The sequence below is a fragment of the Trachemys scripta genome, chromosome 4 (genome assembly GCF_013100865.1).
Source record: "Trachemys scripta elegans isolate TJP31775 chromosome 4, CAS_Tse_1.0, whole genome shotgun sequence".
Classification (NCBI taxonomy): Eukaryota; Metazoa; Chordata; order Testudines; family Emydidae; genus Trachemys; species Trachemys scripta.
The window spans coordinates 48,074,322-48,097,067 of record NC_048301.1 but is presented as its reverse complement, the minus strand read 5'-3'; the positions used below and the strand labels follow the sequence as shown (position 1 = coordinate 48,097,067).

At 39.8% G+C, this 22,746-nt stretch overlaps 1 protein-coding gene across 3 annotated transcripts in view; it reads left to right on the top strand.

Annotated features, from left to right (window-relative positions):
• AKAP6 (A-kinase anchoring protein 6) overlaps nucleotides 1-22,746 on the top strand; it is a 383,199-nt gene that overhangs the window by 322,976 nt on the left and 37,477 nt on the right. For all 3 annotated transcript variants that reach the window (XM_034768678.1, XM_034768679.1, XM_034768677.1), the window contains exon 11: nucleotides 1,866-2,090. In XM_034768678.1, coding sequence (XP_034624569.1) covers nucleotides 1,866-2,090 — 225 coding nt within the window. The remainder of the gene's footprint in view (nucleotides 1-1,865; nucleotides 2,091-22,746) is intronic.

Sequence of the window (22,746 nt, the reverse complement as noted above, 5' to 3'; positions counted from 1 at the left end):
AAACTAGCAACACTAGGCGTACTGTTTTAATTGGCATGATTACATTTTAATTGGCATGAAAAAAATTAAAGACAAAGATTTTAACTTCTAACAATGGTAAAATAGAGGGATATGGTTTTTAATATTACTTTCATCTAAGGTGAACAGTGTGGAATCGAAATACATTAGAATGAAATGTCAGTGGTGCGTACAGTTTAATCTGTGAAATTTTGTCCCCTGTGCTGAATATTACTCTGTCTCAATTGCATATTAAACAACCCTATCAAGGCAGGCATTGGCATCTGCTGTGCTGACACAAATTGTGAATTAAATGAAATTGATGTCCTCTGTCGTATATTTATGAAGACGGACCATTCTCTGAAGTATTCTGTTTATGAAGAATTTATGATTGCAAACTGTTCCAGAACAAAAAAGTGGCAATAAATTCTTTTTTGTGACCCTACCCTCCAAGGGCATTGATTTCACCTCCTGCTGCTACTTTTGTTACAGCATAAAAACAATAGCTAACTCTGGATTCCTCTGAGAGTCTTCAAATTATCAATATTTCCACCATGAAAATAGAAAGGTGTTGCCAAGAATGCATGTTTTCAAGTTATGATCTCCTAAAGATACTATTTACACAATGCTACACAGTAGATTAATGTCTGTTAATCTAATTTTATTTGTGTTGTAAAGCTTATTTTTGGAGGCTTAATTCATCACAATAAATCATGTCCCACTGAACGGGGATGGTACATTTTCCACAGACAGGCATACAGGGTCACTTAAAACTGTATCTTCATGTTACAACAATTAAGCCCTGCTAATTATATATTCAAAAGTTTATAGGATATGGTTGTCAGTATTTATTCAAAATTCTACAATCAATAGCACAGATTTAGTGCTTATAATAAGTGTTGGACTGACAGCCTTTTATAGGTTAGATGAAACACAGCTTGGCATAATAGAAGCAGGCAACCACATGCTTCCACTGTGATGTTGAGGGATTGCCTTTTAAGATACTGAAAGGGAAGTTCAGTCTCCCTGCACAATCCATCCTTGGCCTCTTCAGCACATTGATTATACTCAGAATGCTCACCCCTGAAAATGTAGCTAGTGTTTCTTTTACTATAAAAGCTGTCTGGAAAAGCTACAGTAAATTAATTTAATTGGTGGCTATAGGTGAATGTTTATTTTGGGCCAAAAATTTTAAACTTTTTGCAGCTTAAAAGTTAAGTACTTAAATCCATATTTAATTATCTAATTTCAGAGGTTCTAAGCACCTGAAATTCCTATCTCACTGGAAGCTGTAGGTGGTGTTTGCCTTTGAAATTCAGGCCACCCATTTTGGCCAGATTTTGGCCCAATTCTAAGTTTAGACATCCAAGTTTGAAAACTTTATTCTAGGAATCCATAGTTTAAAAATGTATACAATGGCCATGCTTAAAAACTTGTGATTTTAGGTAAGGTTAACTCATTATTTATAATATTTCCTATCCTTACTATGTGGTAAAGTTATTTAGTTATCTTAAGCAATTGGCAAGTGTTCCTAGGTGATCACTTTACAAAGTTAATCTAATGAGTACAATTTAGTCTTCTTTGTCCATAATTGTTGTTATGAAAAAATCCATTTGTCACTAAGGACCAGCTCCTGCTCTTCCTCCCACTGAAGTCAAAGAAAGTTTTGCCATTGAACTTCAATGAGAAGAAAATTGGGCCCTAAATGAGAATAAAGGGTACAAAGAATAAATTGATTGATATTGGTAATAACTAGAAAAAATATTACTGGTCATCTAACAGATAGTTCTTGTTGCTCACTAACCTGTGATATGTTTTGGTACATAAGACTAATCTCTGTTGTTGTTTTTTTTAATCTAATGCATTAGAAAACCCTAGGAGAGAAGATCCAAGACACAATGGTAGGGCACAGTGGGTCAGGTCCACGTGACCTGCTCTCACCTGAAAGTGGCAGTCTGGTAAGGCAGCTGGAGGTCAGGATCAAAGAGCTGAAAGGGTGGCTGAGAGATACAGAGCTTTTCATCTTCAATTCCTGTCTGAGACAAGAAAATGAAGGAACAATGACTGCTGAGAAACAACTGCAATATTTTAAGGTAATAAAAAAAAACATAGTTTTCATAGCGAGATTTCTCTTAATAGTTAGATAAAATATGTATCAGGTAATGATAATACAATATATGCACATATGTAATCGTACAGTCACATTTATACCTGCATTTATATACAATGTGTTCATGTAATGTACTGTTGCACACTTACAGAGAAGTTATTTTTCTACAGTAAAACTTCAAAGGGATGCTCTCTGTCATCAGAATTTGCAAGCAATTTGTGTCTTTTATTTTACTTCACTATAAACTTGGTTTTATGATAAATGATTACATTGTGTACTGCAGTCTCTATATTGAACACTTTAGTTAATGTGTTGTATAACACCCCATTTTAATAGACATGAGACCTGAGTCTCCTCTCACAGGCAGGAGTAGCTGTACTGAAGTCAGTAATCCCACAGGCAAATACCTGGTATAATGAGAGAAGAATCAGGCTTATTAACTATAGATAGGTAGAGATAGACACACCCACTATGAGATTGGCCACAATCTAAGAGGGGGAGCAGGTAATTACAGAATAAACAGGAGGTTACCTGCACTGTACACTTTTATCTACCGGGTAGTCCCAAACATTTAATAATAAAGTTGCGGCATGATTAAATCCATGTCATATGTCTCCTGTCCTTCTTTCGGTATAGCCAGACAATGCAGATTTGGCATTTTCTGGAATTATCAGTGTTTCCAAGATCTTTTTGAGTGAAACTGTAGACCTGGGTTAGGACAAACATACTGTTTGGTTATTTGTTTGACAATTTTCTGGCAGTGGACAAAAACAAATAATCATGCTGATTATTTTTGTTTTACAATTGGATTTGATGCAGATGGAATATTGTTCTTGGACTTGTAGACCTTCACAGTAATAGATATAAGTTGTTAATAGGAACGGTTGAGTGCTCATTTCTATTGGAAATCAAATCATTTATTTAGGTCCCTACCTATGGACTTAGGAGTCTAACTTCACACAGTCATAGTATATATGGACACCTATACATTAGTCCCTGCATCTGTAATGCACACACAACTTTTCAAAATGAAATAAACCTTTTATTCAAAAATTACGCATAATATCATGCAAAGAGATCTAATGATATTAAACAATGTGGCACTATTACATAGTTGATTAGCTAATAATTATACTATATAACCATCAAATTATGTATTTTCAAAATGGTAGCCATTAGACTATAAAAAACAAGTACATATAAAATATGGTAAGAGCACATCACTTTGTCATGTATATTAAAACCATCTATGTCTCATTAAATCTGAAATCCACTATAAGTAAGTTTTCCAATCTCCACTAAACTCCTGGGGGGGAGTGTATAAAAGAGAAAATGGATATAATTAACAATACTACAATGTATAATCTATATATTTGGGAGAGAACATTTAGAACATTTTCAAAAACATTAGCTATGCCACTAGTTGGTAAACCTGCTAGTATTTAGTTTGATTTTCTTTCCACTGAACTATGAGATTAACCTAATTAACATTGTTCACTACAGAATGTAAACCATTGTTTCTTAAAGGAAATTTATTGTCCTATGCAGATTATACCTATAGCTACTGCATACAGAGAAATACTCCTGTTAATAAAATAAACACAACAGTGCTTTTGATTTTTATTCTATGGCATTACATTTTAAATTGGACATATGGTACAGGAAAAAGTTATTTCATTTTGCAGTTGTTTTCCTTTCCTTTTTCATTTGAAGAAAAGGTTGAATGCTATAGGTAAACACACTGAGGACATAGCACAGGAACACTATGGTATGTATGGGAAAACGTTTCATTCCCTCGTAGATAATTATTTTGACTTATTTTTCTTTTATGAAAATTGATCTTGGGTCTGCATTAACTTAGGTGTACTTTTTATTAATGTACTGTTGCACATTTTCTTTTGGAATACTGCTGTGCAGTAATAATACATAGTATTTTTATAGCACTGTCCACCCACAGACCCGAATGTGCTGTACAAACATAGTGAATGAAGCCTCGCTAAATCTTTGCGGTAGGTATAGTTTTTCCCCTTTTTAGAAATGGGGAAATTGAAACACAAAGAAATTAAGTGTCTTCCCCAAGCTCTCCCAGAAGGTCTCTGGCAGAGTCAGAGCTAGAACCCAGCTGTTCCAATTTCTAGGACTTTACTTTCACCACAAAACCATCCTTCCTGTCTCTAGGTTGCCTCTCAATACAGTCCTTTTGTGGTGAAGAAAGACTGTTTCTTGTGTTGCTGTTTGTTTTGATTTAAAGTTCAATTTGTGCTGGATATGATTTTTCAGTTTTCCTTCATTATTATCAGAATGAATGCTAGCTACTGTCATCATTTGCTATCCTGTGTATGATTATTTTGTTCTACATTTTTCACAGCAACAAAAAGTCCTATATATTCTGGTCAGCTCAGTATTCTGTACATAGCACTAGGTACGACTGTTTTGGAAACCCAGCATACTCAATCACTCCCTCCATCAGCTTGCAGGGGCCAGAGGCTGCTGCAAACATTTTTCACACTCAGCTCCCAAATGAGAAGAATGAGCCTCATTTCAGTCTATAGTGACACTTACTGGCTGATCAACAGTGATGTTAAGTGATCTTGCAAACACAGATTAGTCCAGCCTGCTAGGGGGAGGAGAGTTGTATTGACAGGATCATTGTATACAAAGAAGGGGGTATAGGGTAGATAGGGGTGTTTTATGTTGTTGAGCATTAACATTTTTGACCACTGCTTAGGACCTTTATTTCATACTATTGCTAAGCCCAACCATTATAAAACTCATGAATTAGAATCTCAAAAATCATGAGATTTTTAAAAAATATATAAATTTGAGGATTTTTATTGCTCTTCTGGTTTTTGAGCTGTTGGGTTCACCTTTTCAACCTTTTCTCTGCAATCATGAGGGCCAGAAACATACTCTTTTTTAATGAAACAGGAGATTCTCATATAAACACATAGCTCTAGGCACTGGGACTTTAGCAAATATCATGAGACTCACAATTAAGTTGTGTGACTTGGCAAAACTGATTTCCTAGTTTAATGATGTTGCCTACACCTGGGAAAGGGGTCAGGAGAGACCTGGAGCAGGAAGGGATGAGGAGTAAAAATGGGGAGGGGAATGTGCATTCTGTAGTGACAGTTTTTTGTAAATCTTATTATATGAGCATGGTCAGTGCAGAGAACTGTGGGAATTATTGGCTAGCAAAGGGGATTGACCTTATATTGATAAAAGTATGCTGCTTTCCCCCAAAAAAATCCCTTCCCAAAAAGGGGGGGAACCTAAGTACTTTATCATACATTCACCGTATTTCATAACAAAACTCATCCAGGGGCTCAGTTCAAGATAAATGATCCATCTCGAGCCAAAAAAAAAAAAAAAAAGACAGTGTATATGGTCTCACCTCACAGCCAATCTATTCAAGGGCAAGCTTGGACTTGCTGGAGTTCCTCTGTCTCAAAATCCACTCAAACAGCAGTGGATAAGCTGCTATTGCTTGTTGCCAGTCAACCTTAGAAAGTGCCCCCCACCTTTTTCTTGGTTATAATATCAGCGCACGTGCTCAGTTCAGTTGTCCATAATGCCACATTTCTTAGAGTTTTCTAATCTAATTTTATATAAACCAATAAATAATGGATAAAATTTATAAACCTGAGTCCTAAAATTAGGCTCCTAAATCCATATTCAGGCACTGAAAATAAAATGTGGCCTGATTTTCAAAGGTGCTGAAAACCTGTCGCTCCCACTGATTTCAGTGGGACTGGGATGCTCAGCACTTCTGAAAATTAGGTCACTTATATTTGAAAATGTTGGCAAATATTGTCTCATTAAAAGTTCCTAAATGTCCATGAAATGCTGTATTTCACAGCTCGCAGAGTTTGTCTCTATTTGCATAAAGGTTTTCTATGTAAAGGTAGTGTCCTACCAACTGGCGGTAATATTTGTACCTCTGAATCACTAAAACCACTGATGATAGGAATATTTCATTGAATTTGTGACTGAGCATGCCAGATATTGCCACATGAATATTTCTTAATTTATGGCTTAGGACCATCTCTTTGATAGCAGTGGGTAATTAATCATCAGTTAGTGAGTCAGTCAAACACTTTGTATGGTGCTTTTCATTATAAATATCTTCAAGTGTTGCTCAACATTCAATATTGCAAATCTTAGGCCTTGTCTACACTACGAGAGTAGTTCGATTTTACTTAAATCGAATATTTGGAATCGATATTGCAAAGTCGAACGTGTGTGTCCACACTAAGGACAGTAATTCGACTTTGTGAGTCCACACTAACGGGGAAAGCGTCGACATTGGAAGCGGTGCACTGTGGGCAGCTATCCCACAGTTCCCGCAGTCCCCGCTGCCCATTGGAATTCTGGGTCGAGCCACCAATGCCTTCTGGGTAAAAAAATGTGTCGAGGGTGCTTTTGGGTAACTGTCGTCATCCATCCATCACTCACTCCCGCCCTCCCTCCCTCCCTGAAAGCGCCGGCGGGAAATCATTTCGCGCACTTTTCAAGTCATTGACAGCGCGGACGCCACAGCACTGTGAGCATGGAGCCCACTGCAACCATCGCTGCAGTTGTGGCCGCTCTCAACGCCTCGCAGCTTATCATACAGGTTGCCCTGAGGCAGATGCAGAAAAGTCAGGCGAGGAGGCTACGTCAACGCGGTGATGACCTGAAGTCTGAGAGTAGCACAGACCTCTCAGAAAGCAGGGGACCCAGCGCCGAGGACATCACGGTGGCAATGGGTCATGTTGATGCTGTGAAACGGCGATTCTGGGCCCGGGAAACAAGCACTGAGTGGTGGGACCGCATAGTGCTGCAGGTCTGGGATGAATCACAGTGGCTGCGAAACTTCCGCATGCGGAAGGGAACTTTCCTTGAACTTTGTGAGTTGCTGTCCCCTGCCCTGAAGCGCAATGACACCCGGATGCGACCAGCCCTGACTGTCCAGAAGCGAGTGGCCATAGCCCTCTGGAAGCTTGCAACGCCTGACAGCTACCGGTCAGTCGCGAGCCAGTTTGGGGTGGGCAAATCTACCGTGGGGGTTGTTGTGATGCAAGTAGCCAAGGCAATCGTTGATGTACTGCTGCCAAAGGTAGTGACCCTGGGAAACGTGGAGGCGATCATAGATGGCTTCGCAGCGATGGGATTCCCAAACTGCGGTGGGGCCATAGATGGAACTCACATCCCTATCCTGGCACCGGACCACCAGGCCAGCCAGTACATTAACAGAAAGGGCTACTTTTCCATGGTGCTGCAAGCACTGGTGGACCACAGGGGACGTTTTACCAACATCTACGTGGGATGGCCGGGCAAGGTTCATGACGCTCGTGTTTTCAGGAACTCTGGTCTGTTTAGACGGCTGCAGCAAGGTATTTACTTCCCGGACCACAAAATAACTGTTGGGGATGTGGAGATGCCTATAGTCATCCTCGGGGACCCAGCCTACCCGCTAATGCCCTGGCTCATGAAGCCCTATACAGGTGCCCTGGACACTGAAAAAGAACTCTTCAACTACCGGCTGAGCAAGTGCAGAATGGTGGTGGAGTGTGCTTTTGGACGTCTCAAGGGGAGATGGAGAAGCTTGATGACTCGCTGTGATCTCAGCGAAACCAATATCCCCATTGTTATAGCAGCTTGCTGTGTGCTCCACAATCTCTGTGAGAGCAAGGGGGAGACCTTTATGGCGGGGTGGGAGGTTGAGGAAATTAGCCTGGCTGCTGATTACTCACAGCCAGACAGCCGGGCGATTAGAAGAGACCAGCGGGAAGCGCTGTGCATCCGGGAGGCTTTGAAAGCAAAGTTCCTGAGTGAGCAGGGTAACCTGTGACTTTCTAATTTTGTGTACAGAGAAGCCTTCACCCCACTTCCAACACACGTTTCAAAATAAAAATAGTTCTACTTTGTTAAAGCACACCGTTTTCTGTAATACTGTTTTCGCGGGAATTTTTTAAAACTGGGACGCAGACTGTGGTGCGGAGCGGGTGTAGTGTAGTCGCGCGAATGCAGCTTCTAAACTGAAGGACTGACAGGCTCCGGTGCGGTGGGATGGTTCTTTCAACGGAGCCTGTCACCCCTCCTGATAGGGACTGTGTGTATGGGGGTACTATGTGACTTTGTGGCGGGGGGGGACGCTTACAGATCCCCTGCTGTGTGGCTCTGTGATCCTGCCTAAGGACCGCCGCTTCAGATCTCTAACTGCCCTCCCGTGCCACAAAGTCACAGAGCAACCCACCTCCCACCACATAACATGAAAAGAACCTCCCAGACTAACCAGGGTAAGTAGTCACTGCATCACTGCACTATGTATGTGCCCTGCTGCTGTGCCTGCCCCCGACTATGTACCCTGCCAAAGGTGACTGTCCTGTCCAATTACCAACCCCCTTTCCCCCCCTCCTCCAAAAGAACATGATGGAAACAGTAGTTAACAGAAACATATTTTTTATTAACAACTACACAGGGGACTGGGAAGTGAAACTTGGACGGGGGCTTGTGTCAGGCGGGAAGGAAAGAACTTGTCAAACTTTGGGGACTGAGAGCCTTCTGCTGCTCGAGCTCTCTGCAGGGGTGCAGTGAGAGTTAGCAGGGACTCTGCCGCCTCTCCTTCTGTGCACTTTGGGTGAAGGGAGTATGGGACTTGGTGGCGGGGGAGGGCGGTTAGAGATGGACTGCAGCGGGGCTCTGTCCTCCTGCCTCCGTTCCTGCAGAACATCCACAAGGCGCCGGAGCGTGTCCGTTTGCTCCCTCAGTAGTCCAAGCAGGGTTTGAGTCGCCTGCTGGTCTTCCTGACGCCACCTCTCCTCCCGATCCATGTTGGCTTGGTGCATTTGGGACAAGTTCTCCCGCCACTGGGTCTGCTGTGCTGCCTGTGCTCTGGAGCAGGCTATAAGCTCGGAGAACATGTCCTCCCGTGTCCTCTTCTTCTTATGCCTAATCCTCCCTAGCCTCTGGGAGTGTGATGACAGGCTAGGTTGTGAGACAGTCGCAGATGGGGCTGTGGGAATGGGAAAAAGGGAGTGAATTCCTCAGAAACATAAATGTAGTTGTGAACAAAGAACATAGTCTTTCTCTGTGAACAGGACCATGCACAGCACCTATCACATGCGCACTCAGCACAAGGTCGAATTCTCGGCCTTCGCATTCACTGTCTGTGGTTTTGCAGAGCACTTTTGAGAACCCTGTCAGGACAACGGAATTTCTGTTGCAGGCAGACATGGTAAGCCGTAGATTCGTGGCAGCTTAAAACTTTAATATTAGCAATGGCCTCATTTCACATTGAAATCAATGTCGGTCCCTGCTGCCAGCAATCCGGCAAGCAGGAAGTTTGCTCCTGTCCCACACCCTCGCGGCTGTCCCCGGGAACGATCCCTTTCGGCTGACCCTTTCCCGCCTCCACCGCGTGGCTGCAAACCAGCCAACACTAATAACATTCCCCTACCTCATTCAAAGCAGGTCTTCATGAGCGACATCACCCTCATGAGGATCTCTGAGAGCGACAGACAGAGAATGCTCCGGGAAAGCCTCCAAAGACCAGGGCCGTATGCCGCCATGCTGTGCCAAGCAATGATTCCGGAGTACTTGCTAGTCTCGTGGCGCGGCAACGTGTCCTACTACGGAGGACCCAATAAGGCCGCTCTCCCCAAGAACCTAATGCAGCGGATTTCAAATTACCTGCAGGAGAGCTTCCTTGAGATGTCCCAGGAGGATTTCTGCTCCATCCCCGGACATATAGACCGCATCTTACTGTAGCTGCAGTAGCAGGGACTACACAGTAGAGCGGCTTGGGCAGGACAATCATGCAAAACCGGACATTGCTAGATTTTTTTGAAATACTTGCACTGCCCATGACTGAACCGTTAAGTTATTCAAAGTAATCATGAGAAACCCATTTTTTACATTGTTAATAATCATGTTCTGTTACAAATAAATGTTTAGATGTTTACAACACTTACTGGATGATCCTTCACCAGATTCTGTGTCCGGGGTAACGGCTGGGGAGGGTTGGTAGGGGATCTCTGTAAGGGTGATGAAGAGATCCTGGCTGTCGGGGAAATCAGCGTTGTGAGCGCTGTCGACTGCCTCGTCCTCCTCATCTCCTTCCTCATCTTCCCCGTCCGCTAACATGTCCGAGGATCCGGCCGTGGACACTATCCCATCCTCAGAGTCCACAGTCAGTGGTGGGGTAGTGGTGGCGGCCGCACCGAGGATGGAATGCAGTGCCTCGTAGAAACGGGATGTCTGGGGATGGGATCCGGAGCGTCCGTTTGCCTCTTTGGTCTTCTGGTAGCCTTGCCTCAGCTCCTTGATTTTCACGCGGCACTGCGTTACATCCCGGCTGTATCCTCTCTCTGCCATGTCTTTAGAGATCTTCTCATAGATCTTTGCATTCCGTCTTTTGGATCGCAGCTCGGAAAGCACGGACTCATCGCCCCACACAGCGATGAGATCCAAGACTTCCCGATCAGTCCATGCTGGGGCCCTCTTTCTATTCTGAGCTTGCACTGCCATCAGTGCTGGAGAGCTCTGCATCGTTGCCAGTGCTGCTGAGCTCGCCACGATGTCCAGACAGGAAATGAGATTCAAACTGGCCAGACAGGAAAAGGAATTCAAATTCAAATTTTCCCGGGGCTTTTCCTGTGTGGCTGGTCAGAGCATCCGAGCTCGTACTGCTGTCCAGAGCGTCAACAGAGTGGTGCACTGTGGGATAGCTCCCGGAGCTATTAACGTCGATTTCCATCCACACCTAGCCTAATTCGACATGGCCATGTCGAATTTAGCGCTACTCCCCTCGTCGGGGAGGAGTACAGAAGTCGAATTAAAGAGACCTCTATGTCGAACTAAATACCTTCGCGGTGTGGACGGGTGCAGGGTTAATTCGATGTAACGGCGCTAACTTCGACATAAACGCCTAGTGTAGACCAGGCCTTAAAAACAAATCAGTTAAATAAAAGCCCCTGGATAAAGCTTATGCCATGTTTGGATAAGCCATAAAATTATAGCCACAATCAAATTTTTATTTAAAAGGAAAAGCCAGCAACATGGATTTACAAAATGTACAGGACCCAAGATGTGAGACTTTAGACAAACAAACAAGATCCATCCGGGCAAATACAAATTTTAACTCTGGTTGAAAGTTGGAAGCCAGTGCTGAGATTTGTGTAACAATGCTGCTGGTAGAGCTGCAAATAAAGAATTACAGAAATTCAATGTGGATGTAACAAAAGCATGCAAAACAGTTTCCAAATCAACAGAAGTCAGGCAGGATTTAATCCTTTCTACATATCAAAATTATAAAAAAAAAATGTTCTAATAATTTATATATTTTTAACAATAAGGAGCTATCCAAAGTCCAAAATCTTTTCACAGATGATAAAACCTTTACCTAGTTTTAATTGGCTTAAACTTTAACAGGCTGGAAGACATCCAGTATGGAACTGTTTGAAATATTGCCTGATTAAGGTCAGATTCAAAAGCAGATAAGCTGAGTGTCATTTACAAAACACTGAGGAACCCCAAATGAGCTTTTCTGACATCCATCCTAAGGCAACATTTATATACCAAACAATAAGGAAGCCAGCACCCAGCCTTGTGACGTTACATTACAATATAATGAGACAGCTGCTGAATGATTTTTGCCAAAAATGTGGGATTCTGCCACTGCCCTTGAGAAGCATAGATGTTTTCACATCTCCAAGTTACAGGTTAATGCTCTAATTATTGCTATTCAAGAGAGAGCTCACTTTGTGCTTCAGTTAGGTTTTCCCTTTTAAAGCCACAATCACATGAATTCCTATGTAAGGATAAAAATCCTACCTGAGACTGCAGCCTTCACCACACCATTCTGTTTTGATTGTTGATCCTGACCTGTAAATTTTCTGGTTGTGCTTTCTTTTTTTGCGGATCCTCACATTTTAAATAATCAAAGGTTAAAATTAATTGTAGGCCAATCTCGGTCTGTTTCTAAAACATAGTTTTGACCCTGATTCACTCGTACTCTATGGCTCCTTTACTCTAGCTCCCCGACAAAAAAAAATGGGCCACAAAGCCAGAAGATCCAGCCACCAGGGAATTCCCGCTGCAGATGGGGAATGCCCCATATGGTGTAGTGCAGCTGTAAATAGTTCTCAACTAGCCTGCTTCACAGCCCTTGGTTTCATAAGCAGCCAGATGCAAGTTAAAGCAGCCCTGAGGCCACTTTAACCTGTGTCAAGGGCCAAACCAGGCCTCAACAGCTCCCACAATAACAGAGGCATGAAGGTGGTATAAACCCCATATTTGCCCCCAACCTTGAGTCCCTCACCTGGCAGAGACTGGATGCAACAATGAATCAGACCCTTTGTTTCTTTATTTCATACTTTGCTCCCTGCTCACCTTTTTATTATCTTCCTTGTTGCAGAAATAATAACTCTCCTGTTGATGTTATCACAAGGGGATCTACCTGCAGTAAGTGGATTCTCATGCTAGCAGCAAACATGAGACAGGAGGAGTCAGTGGAACGATCTTGAAGACCGGAATGACTGAGAGATGTTGTGCAGACTCCATAACAAACCACAGGAGACCTAACAACAGCATGGGTGCAAAGATGTTTCCCCCTACTAATTGCGGTCTTGCTTCAGTCCCTGTGAAATTTTCCCCACTCCCAGTCCCTTACACACCCAGTAGTGTGGTCTCTAGAGCCAGCTGGCCCTATTGTTTACTACAACTGGTCAGAGAGAAGAAATGGGGCTGAGACTCACCAGTTCCTCTCTTCCCTCTTCAGCAGGTAGGGTCTGTGGGTGAATCCTATGCTGTGAGAGAGGATTTAGGAGACAACAGCTGTAAAGAAACTGCTCTGTTTCCTCTCCCTTCTCAATACCTTAACTATAAGGACTGCCTGGTTAGAGAGAGGCTGTCCCACCTGTGCAGGATATCAAAACCAGGAAATCTGTCATGCAAAATGACACAGATTGTGCAAATGACACACAGTTCTTTCCACAGCCTTCTCTACTATGGATATCTAGAGAAGGGTGGGGTCTGCTTTTTCCACATCCCTCCAAAACAGGTCAGAAGTTTTCTTAGAGGAACTGAGGTGGAGAATACTTATTCCTTAGCCCCTAACTAGCTTTGCATCTTTTGGGAGCATCAGATACTTGTTCCTGCCTACCTCCCACTACCACTGTGGATGTCTTTGAAGCTATGTTGTTCCCTTGGCCTTCCTATCCATAGCTCTAATATATCTATGCAAGTTATTGCCTCCTGCTGCCTTTCATCTGCTGTTGCATGAGGATCCATTTACAGGAAAATCCAGACATCTCCTCTTCTAACACCATCAGCAGGGTGAGAGACTTATTCCTGCAACAAAAAAGAATAAAGGAGGTGTAGAGGGGAGCAAAATGTGATCTAAAATAAAAGACAGAAACACTTCCACCATGCTGAAAATAGATTGATCTATATTAATTGACAGATTTTTAAAAGTGAGGGTCAGTGATTTGGCTCAACTCCAAGGTTGAGTTCCTTAGAAAAACCCAGTAGAGAAATGTCTGAGAGCTGACAAAATACAGTGTACTTTCTCCATTAAGGCCCACTTGATAACCACTGAATACGATTATATGATTTACTTGGCTGTCTATAACTGCCCCTTTGAACCCATTGCACTGCATTTACAGTCCAAATCAGACCAATATTAGTGGATTATTGATCCACTAAAGTCCTCTAGAGCCATTAAATCCTACTAAAGAGCGTTTCTTTTAAATTGGTGGATCATTGACCGAAAAGACTATAACAGATCTTCTGTCACCATAATGATCTATTGTCTATGAAACTGTCACACATTTGTCAGAAATCTACATCGTAACATTTGTCTGTAAGTGATTTAATAGTGATGATAAATATTCAGTACTCAGCCCAGGGATTAGGTGCTATATTATTGGCTTTGATATTAATTTGAGTTACCCAATTTTTGCCTCAATTATACAGGATAGGTTTCCTAGATTTAGTCTTACCTGGGAGTTAATAGAACATTTGCCCATCAGGGAGTATTATTATGGACCATATTAATACCCTTATTCACAATGAGTAGTATTTTACTCTATCAGTAATCCCATTTATTTCAATGGGATTATTAGGAGAGTAAAGTCTAATTTAATGTGAGTAAGGATATCAGAATCAGCTCTTCTATGAGGAACGTTTATTCAAAAAGACCGTGCTTTATAGTCTGAAGGACTATTTCATCCCTGATGGTTTTTATTGATTGCATATTACAAAATACTGCATACCACAAACATGAGATGACAATTTAGAGGGGATGGCAATCTCTGGCAACATAGTATTAGAGGAATGAACCTGACATGACATAATGGTGTCTGGAAGCAACAATGGGTAATAAAGATTCAGTTAGGCAGTGTGACCTGAATCCCAGCACACACATGCTAATGAGATAAGGGATAGTATCTTCTCACTTCCACATACAGAAAAATCAGGCCATGACTTTACCTAATTAAACCTTTCTCCTCCGAGTAGAAATGAAAGAAAATAGCTTGTACCTGGCTGTAAAGGAGAAACATTTCACTGCAGACTTTCCCTTTACTGGATCAGAGATCACAGGGAGGAGCACTTCACACCACCTGTTCCCTTTCTCTGCTAAATGAGAGATTGAAAAGAGAAGGTGGCCTCTTTAGCCTGGCTCTTGTTTATTTCTTATTAAAGAAATGGAAGCCTGTGAGCTTTGTTAAGGACTGAGCTCAATAAGCCTGGAAAAAAACCTATATATAAATATGGGCAAGATAAGACACAAAGTGAGAAAATATTTTCATTTAATTAAATATTAATCTTTTTATTTTAGATGGACTAACTCTTTGCAATAAGACTAGGCACAACATTCCAGAAAAGAGTGCTTGTTGTCACTGCATAAACAGATATAGTTGAAAGCACAACGCTATCTCTGCCTCTAGTATTCCTAAGCAGACTCAGACATGGGCATCATTTATTAGGAGTGGGGATGATGTTATTTCCAAGCTATCTTTTTGTTCACCCAGGTTTAAAATTGCCTCATCAGTGTGACAAAAAATCCAAAGGAACTATCTTTTCCCTACTCTAGCTGTTTCCATTTTCCCCTTCCTGCCTCCTTGCCTGCTCTCAAGTCCCTAAAAAGACTAAATCAGTTTATTTTCTATACACTGCTTCCCCATCTGAAGTTACACCAGGAAGTTCTTCTTGTGTCATTCTCAAGGGAAGGAAGCACTCAGTGCCTCCTGGAATGTATGAAGACCATTGCAGAGAAACAAGGAAAATATACCAGCCTAGAAGCTCTGAAAGGGCTATGTTAAGGAGGGGATGGAGTAGGCAGAGTAGCCGCATCTGGCATAGACCGAACTGTTACAGGCATTGGCATACCTTCATGCAATAAAGCTATGTAAATCTTTTTTTTTAACAATGTATATTTAGGTCTCTGGGTGGATACTGGGTTCTAAATGCTATGAGTCAACATAATCCTTTTTCATTAAAGTTGAATGAAACTCAGATATCTGAAACAGTACTCTGAGCAATAGAGGGGTTGTTTGTATCTTAGGTCTGATGCTTGTTGAGAGGAGAGCTTAATTTCAGTTCAAGTTTTGAATTTAAATTAACTCCAAAACTCAAACCAAAATGCAGCTTAACCCACTGCGTTCTTCTCGGTTTCAGAATTTTGAAGATTTTCACCTCAACCTGAAGTTCTTCTCTTGAAACTTGACCCAGGTTTGCTGAAGGTTTTGCAAACCATGATGAACTGGTTAGTAAACCTAGCTCAAGTTTCAGATTTGTAATGCCAGGTGAATATAATGTGATTTTCAGGTTTCGTTCCAAAAGACGTACAAAGCGCTAATATTCATGCCCTGATCTTACCCTTCTGATGCTGTCTCTATTTCTTTAGAATATTTTGCCAAAAATGAACATTTTCCACTACATACTTCAAAATCTCTCCTGTTTTCATTGGAAGGAGAATCTTCTGAAAAATAATTGCAAACAGGATAGAAATTGGAAGAGTCTGGACATGCAAACAGTGCCATAGCGGGCAAAATGGCTTCTTCCCATCACCTCCCTTCCTCCCCACAAATTATTTGGAAATGGCTCCCTGGAGCCAATTTAACCTACAAATCAGTGTGTGTTGTGAATAAGTTCTAAAATCTTTGAATGTGAAAATGAATTCTAATTAATACCTTCTCCTCTCACACACCAGGAAAAAATAAGGCTTCAGAAGACGTGTTTCATGTTTTAGTAGCAATGCTACATTTGCATCCAACACCATTTTTCTTTTTTTTTGTTAAAAGTTACCTTTCTGTAATTGCAGACTAGTTTAGACTTTAGATAGCAGCATCTGAACAATAATGGACACTTTTTTTAACAGATTATTGCCAAAAGTGCATTCTTTATTCCAGGGAGACACTGTAATAGATACCAGCATTTTAGTAATGATAAAAGCAATCTGTAAGCTATTATCGTTTCCTTTAGAGTAACTTAATCTTCATATTGTTTTATACGTCTAGAATGTTAATAGTGTTTTTAATTTAGAAGAAGTATATTACGTATTACTAATTACATGTGAATATGAACTAAGTACCAGGCCAGTGAACTATCTTCTTAAAAATAAATATATGTAAAAATACTTAACCCAGCATAAGGAGTGGCACAAATAAATTAAAGAATGTCATACAGAGATAATAACAGCTTTCATGGAATAAGCCTAAGAGAAATATCAATTCTAAATTCAGTATTGTGTTTTATTTCATATACTGTACTTCAGGAGACAAGTTGGAAGGAATACAGGTGCTGCTTTTAGTCCCTAAAAATGCTGTTTTAATTGTTGTTTGCAAATGATTTCAACACAAATGTCTTTGTGTATCTTTTTACAAGTCAGTGATCTGATTGAATTAAAATTCAACCCAACACACTCAGATATCATGGCAATAATAAATACACACATAGGTAAATTGAACTTACAAAAATGAAATATTTATCTTAAAATACTTGGATGGCAGTTAATTTTTTATATCTCTCTCTCAGGAAAAAATATGGAATTGGCACTGGAAATATGGATTTTTTTAAAAAAAAATGTTGTGAACAATTTCCAAATTCATTGTGTAGAAATAATGCACTGATCAGAGAATCCTAGCGAGATGTGTTCAGCATAGCAATTTAGTGGCCTCTAATGCTATTAAAAGTATGGCTTTTAAATAAAGGAAACCAGTTCACTATTTTTGAAATAAGTTGTAATCTACTTTAAACTGTCATTCCGTGTTTCTGACTTGCAATTAGATGATATTTCCAAAATGTCAATCCCTGATTCTGTTGTGTCTGTCATCGTAATAAAATGTGACAGCAAAGATATTATATCAATACTTTTTCCATAATTAGCATTAAAGATCTCACAAGGGTGAACCAGAAAAGTTATACAAAGGTTTTCCAGTGAATGGGCCTGCAGGCAGCATTATGCCTTTAAAATCTTTTAATATAGCCAAGACTGATGACAACCGGGAGACAAATCTATGTGCAAACCCGTTTGGAGAGAATAGTTTTGTAGTGTATGATGTATGTTACATAAATGAGCTTATTAGGACTCTCATCTATTTTATTATTGGTGCCCAATTTAATAGAGGCATTTAAAAAACAATATTTCTGCCTGACTCCTTGAAATGAAGAAGATACATTGATATAATTGAGAGCAAATGATTGCATGTTGTGCCATTTAATCATGTCATTTTTCAATTGCTGTTTTTTGCACTTCACTGCATACTTATAGAATATTTAGCTTCAATATAGATTAAGTCCCACCATTTGCAACTAAGCGGAGATCCTATATTAGGTGACATTTTCTTTTAACCTTGAAATCAGTTAAAACACCCGTGTTTGCCAGTATTTTCTTTAAAAGATGACAAGTCATCATTCACTTCCAGTCCATGGCATTTGGCTTTTTTTATTTTGAGGAATTACTTACCATTGGTTGTCTTTTTCATTCACTAATAGAAATTCTTATTTTCAATATTCATGCAGTATGCAAAGTTAATTTTAAAACACAAGCTGCAGCACAGCAGACAGTAGGAGCCAGCTAGCAGACAGCCACCGTCATCTCATGGAAAGCATTCTGTTGATACGTCATAATTCCAACTTCCTGTCATGCCACTGTTTTTCATTATTAGTGATATTTGCATAAAAATAAAGGGTCAGACTTTTCATAGTCATTATTCTAGTCTTATGCCAACTCTGTTGAAATCTGTGGTGTTATATGGGCCTAAAGCAGACATAAAGTGGTGAAATAGGCCCACCTTTGTTTTGAAGAGTTCATTTGCTCCTGCTGTTCGTTTGCCACTCGAAAACATGACTCTGACTAGTATTATCATTATACTGAGAGCACCAGCAACCATTAGAGTTAAGGTTGCATAAGAGCTTCCATTCTCAAATTTTTAGCTGAATTTTACTAGCTTGGCCTATGTCTGAATGTTGATTTTAAATAAATACAAAAAAATAATAATAAAAAAGTTTGAGTAACAGTTCAGTCATTATCCATGATTACACAGGATAGGAAAAAAATATAAAGGGGGGATATAAAGCCTCATGCCTCAGGGCAGAAGGCTGGCAAAAGTTAGGCAGAAACTTCCACTTTGGGGTGTTTATTTCATAATTGCCCTCAGTGTATTCTTGTACCTTCTTCTGAAGCATCTAATATTGCCCATTGTCAGAAACAGGATACAGGATTAGAGAGACCACTAGTCTGATTGGGTGTGGCAATTCCTTTGTACCTAAAAGTACAAAGAAAGTGAAAACATGTAAGTTAGCATCTGTGGGCCCTTCAGACAGCTTTCCTAACTCCAGAGACTCAGGTATTTTCAATTAGATTGGGCCTTGAATTTTCAGAGATTTATTTTTTTCTACACACTACAATATTCATCAGTATAAAGTCTATCAAACTTTAAACAGGAGAGACAAAAATGACTGAAATGCATTAAGACCTCATGCAAAGAAATTTCAGTATTTACTAAAAGTATGTGAAAAAATCATCTACTCATTTTGCTACAAAAAATCATCTAAATTTTTGTATATGGTAATTCAGATTCATGCTATAAAAATACAGTTTTGTGATACTACTATAAGGTGGTATCACAACTGATTGAAAGACCATATTCAAAGAGTAGTTATCAATGGTTGGCTGTAAAACTAAGGGGGCATATCTTAGTGGGGTCTTGCAGGGGTCAGTCCTGGGTCTGGTACCAGTCAATATTTTCATGAATGACTTGGATAATGGAGTGGAGAGTACGCTTATAAAATTTGCAGATAACAGCAATATGTGAGGGGTTTCAAGGTCTTTGGAGGACAGGAATAGAATTTAAAATGACTTCTGACAGATTGGAGAATTGGTCTCAAGTCAACAAGATGAAATTCAATAAAGACAAGTGCAAAGTACTTCACTTAGAAAGGAAAAATCAAATGAACAACTACAAAATGGGAAATAACTAGCTAGGAAGTAGTACTGCTGAAAAGGATCGAGGGGTTATAGTGGATCACAAATTGAATATGAGTCAACAATGTGATGCAACTGCAAAAAAGGCTAATATTCTGGGGTGAATTAACAAGAGTGTTGTATTTAAAACATAGGAGGTAATTGTCCTAGTCTATTCAGCTCTGATGAGGCCTCAGCTGGAGTATTGTGTCCAATTCTAGGCACCTCACTTTAGGAAAAATGTGGAATAATTGGAAAGAGTCCAGAGAACAGGAACAAAACTGTTTTCAAAGGTTTAGAAAACCTAGTGAGAAAAAGTTAAAAATACTGGGCATGTTTAATCTTGAGAAAAGAAGACTGAGGGGAGACCTGATAAGTCTTCAAATATGTTAAAGGCTGTTATAAAGAGGATGATACTCAGTTGTTCTCCATGTCCATTGAAGATGAAAGTAATAGGCTTAATCTGCAGCAAGGGAGATTTAGGTTAGATATTAAGAAAAACTTTAACTATAAGGGTAGTTAAGTTCTGGAATATGCTTCCAAGGGAGGTTGTGGAATCCCCATCATTGGAGGTTTTTAACAACAGTTTGGACAAACACCTATCAAGGATGGTCTAGGTTTACTTAGTCCTCCCACAGTACACAGGACTGGACATGATGACTTCTTGAGGTCCCTTCCAGCCCTACATTTCTATGATTCTGTGATATGAGAATTTTATCATTTGTGAACAATTTCAGCTTACCAATTTGGTGCCATTGTCTAGCAATCTCTCTGCTTTAGAGATAAATTGGACTAGACTGATGGACTGGTCAATAGCAAAATAAACTTTGTATTTAATAGTTTCCTTAATAAATTTCACACTCCATTTTTTGTTTTGTTTTTAGACTTAAAGGAAGAATATCCAGTTGTTGAAAAATATTGCTTAGGCCTCAGTTCAGCAAGGAACTTAAACATGTGCCTAACATATGTGCATAGTTCCATTGAATTTAAGAGGACTCCTCACATGCTTAAAGTTCAGCATATGCTTAAGTACCTTGCAGAATCAGGGCCTTAGTAGCCAAGCAGTAGTACATGGTTCAACCCCTTGTCCCAGAACCATCCTGGGCACTAGGTTCTGCCTAGACAATACTCTTGGCCCTTGGATTGGGAGCGGTCTTTGATGTCATTCAGCAGTGGTCCTTCCAGATAATTTATGGTGTGGTATTAGCAGGCTGTGAAAGGAGAGCAATCCAGCCCTTTTCAGCTGTCAGGTTGACAGTCACAAAGCACTAAACATAGGGTTATGCTGAGAGAAGAAAGATCCCCAGGGTTCTTCTGTGATGTAGAGGAAATATGTTTTAATAAACACTGCATTGTAATATTGCCTATATATTCACCAGACATCTCTCTCCATATTGCAAAACATTGTTAACCTTACTGGGACAATTCAGTCTAGATTTTCAAACAGAGGAGCCTAAAGCAAGCCTCCTAATTCTATATATAGGCATCTGCCTGACTTTTTAAACTGCTGAGCACCAACAGTTCCCACTGAGAGCAATCAGAGCGGTGGAATGTTCAGCGCTTTTGAAAGTCAGGCAGGTGCCTAAAAATGGACTTAGGGTTTAAGGTTCATGCACTTTAGACTCCTGTGTTTGAAAATCCTGGTCCTCTTTGCTTTTCTTTTGATAAGTAATGGCTTTGTTGATTATGAGTTTTTTGTAGAAGCTAATTTCTCAAAATATAGAGTTATACTATTTAGAAATGTAAAATGAAATAACTGGTGAAGATTTGGAAATGAGAACTGTCTGTGCACAATCATTGTATTCACAATATTTCACATAACCATTCCAGTTCAATAGTTGCAAAGTATGGATAGGTATGGGACACTGTGAGATATCATGTCAGTGAAACAGATAATGATCGTTTAGCATGATACATAACAGACCATAAATACCCCCTTTGGATTCATTGTAGCTTGCCATTGTATATATTGTTTGTGTGTCTTTACCTGATTAAGTCTTCTAGCTCTACAAGAGTCATTACAGTCATTCTTTTCCTTGTTAGGAATGAGAGTTTCATCCTCTTTTAATATTAATCATAACATCTAATAAAGTTGAAACAAAACTACCATGGTTGAATTGTATTGTCATACCCATGTAAATCAAGAATAGCTTCCTTGAAGTTAATGTTATTCTGCTGGTGGAAAACTGATGTAAATGAGAGATGAATTTGGTCCTGTATCTCTGCTTGCAGATAATACCATGTACAGGTCTTATTATAGCCCACATATTTTGGTTTATGAATGGAATGGCCCTTAGTTTGTCATATTATATGGGATTCTAACAGTATTATAGCATCCAACATTTTAGGGGATACCATTATTAGGTATATCAAGATAAGAGGATGAGTTAAGGATATGGGGCCAGATTCTCAGCTTCAGTGGAGTTTATTCAGATTTTTACCAGATTCAACTGAGAGCAGAATCTAGCTCATAAAAGCCACCATAATGTTCAATTTCTTTGCTGTTGCAGTGTTAAGTACCACTTTATTTGTACCTAGATTTTTTTTCTAGTGTAATATTAGGCTAATGAACAGCATCAGAAAGGAAATATTTCAGACATTTGATTACATCAAGAGCTGTGTAGGTATATAGTAATGAATCCTAGGAAAATAAATAAGGGCAAGTTCAGGAAACTGAAGTGAAAATGCAGCACTGATCTAAATTGAATAATAAAATTCCTGGTCATATTTTGCCATAAATAGTGGTTTGGGAATTTGTCATTCACCTTATTTAAAATTCAGAAATATTAAAGGTATAGAGTTCTCTCATTACAGAAATAATGGAATTCCAGCTATCACAGAGTTGGGGTAATTTAAATAGCTATAGAATGCATTATATCAATAAGTGGAACATCTGTATGAAATGTCCACCTGCTGATATACTACTCAGTGTACTTTACAATGAAATGCACTTAATCATTTTAAGATGTCTTCTAATGAAGCCTTATCGGGATTAACATTTTGAACACAAATACTTTTAGGCATTAAAACTCACGCTCTAAATGAGATTGCATTGTCTTGTTTACCCTTGTTGATTAATAAGCAATCTGTTAACTGTTAGAAGAATCAAATTGTGCCAGTAGATTAGTAATTCTGCTGTGTTTGTGGATATAATTATCATTTCTTTTGAAGGCTTTGAATTAAAAAA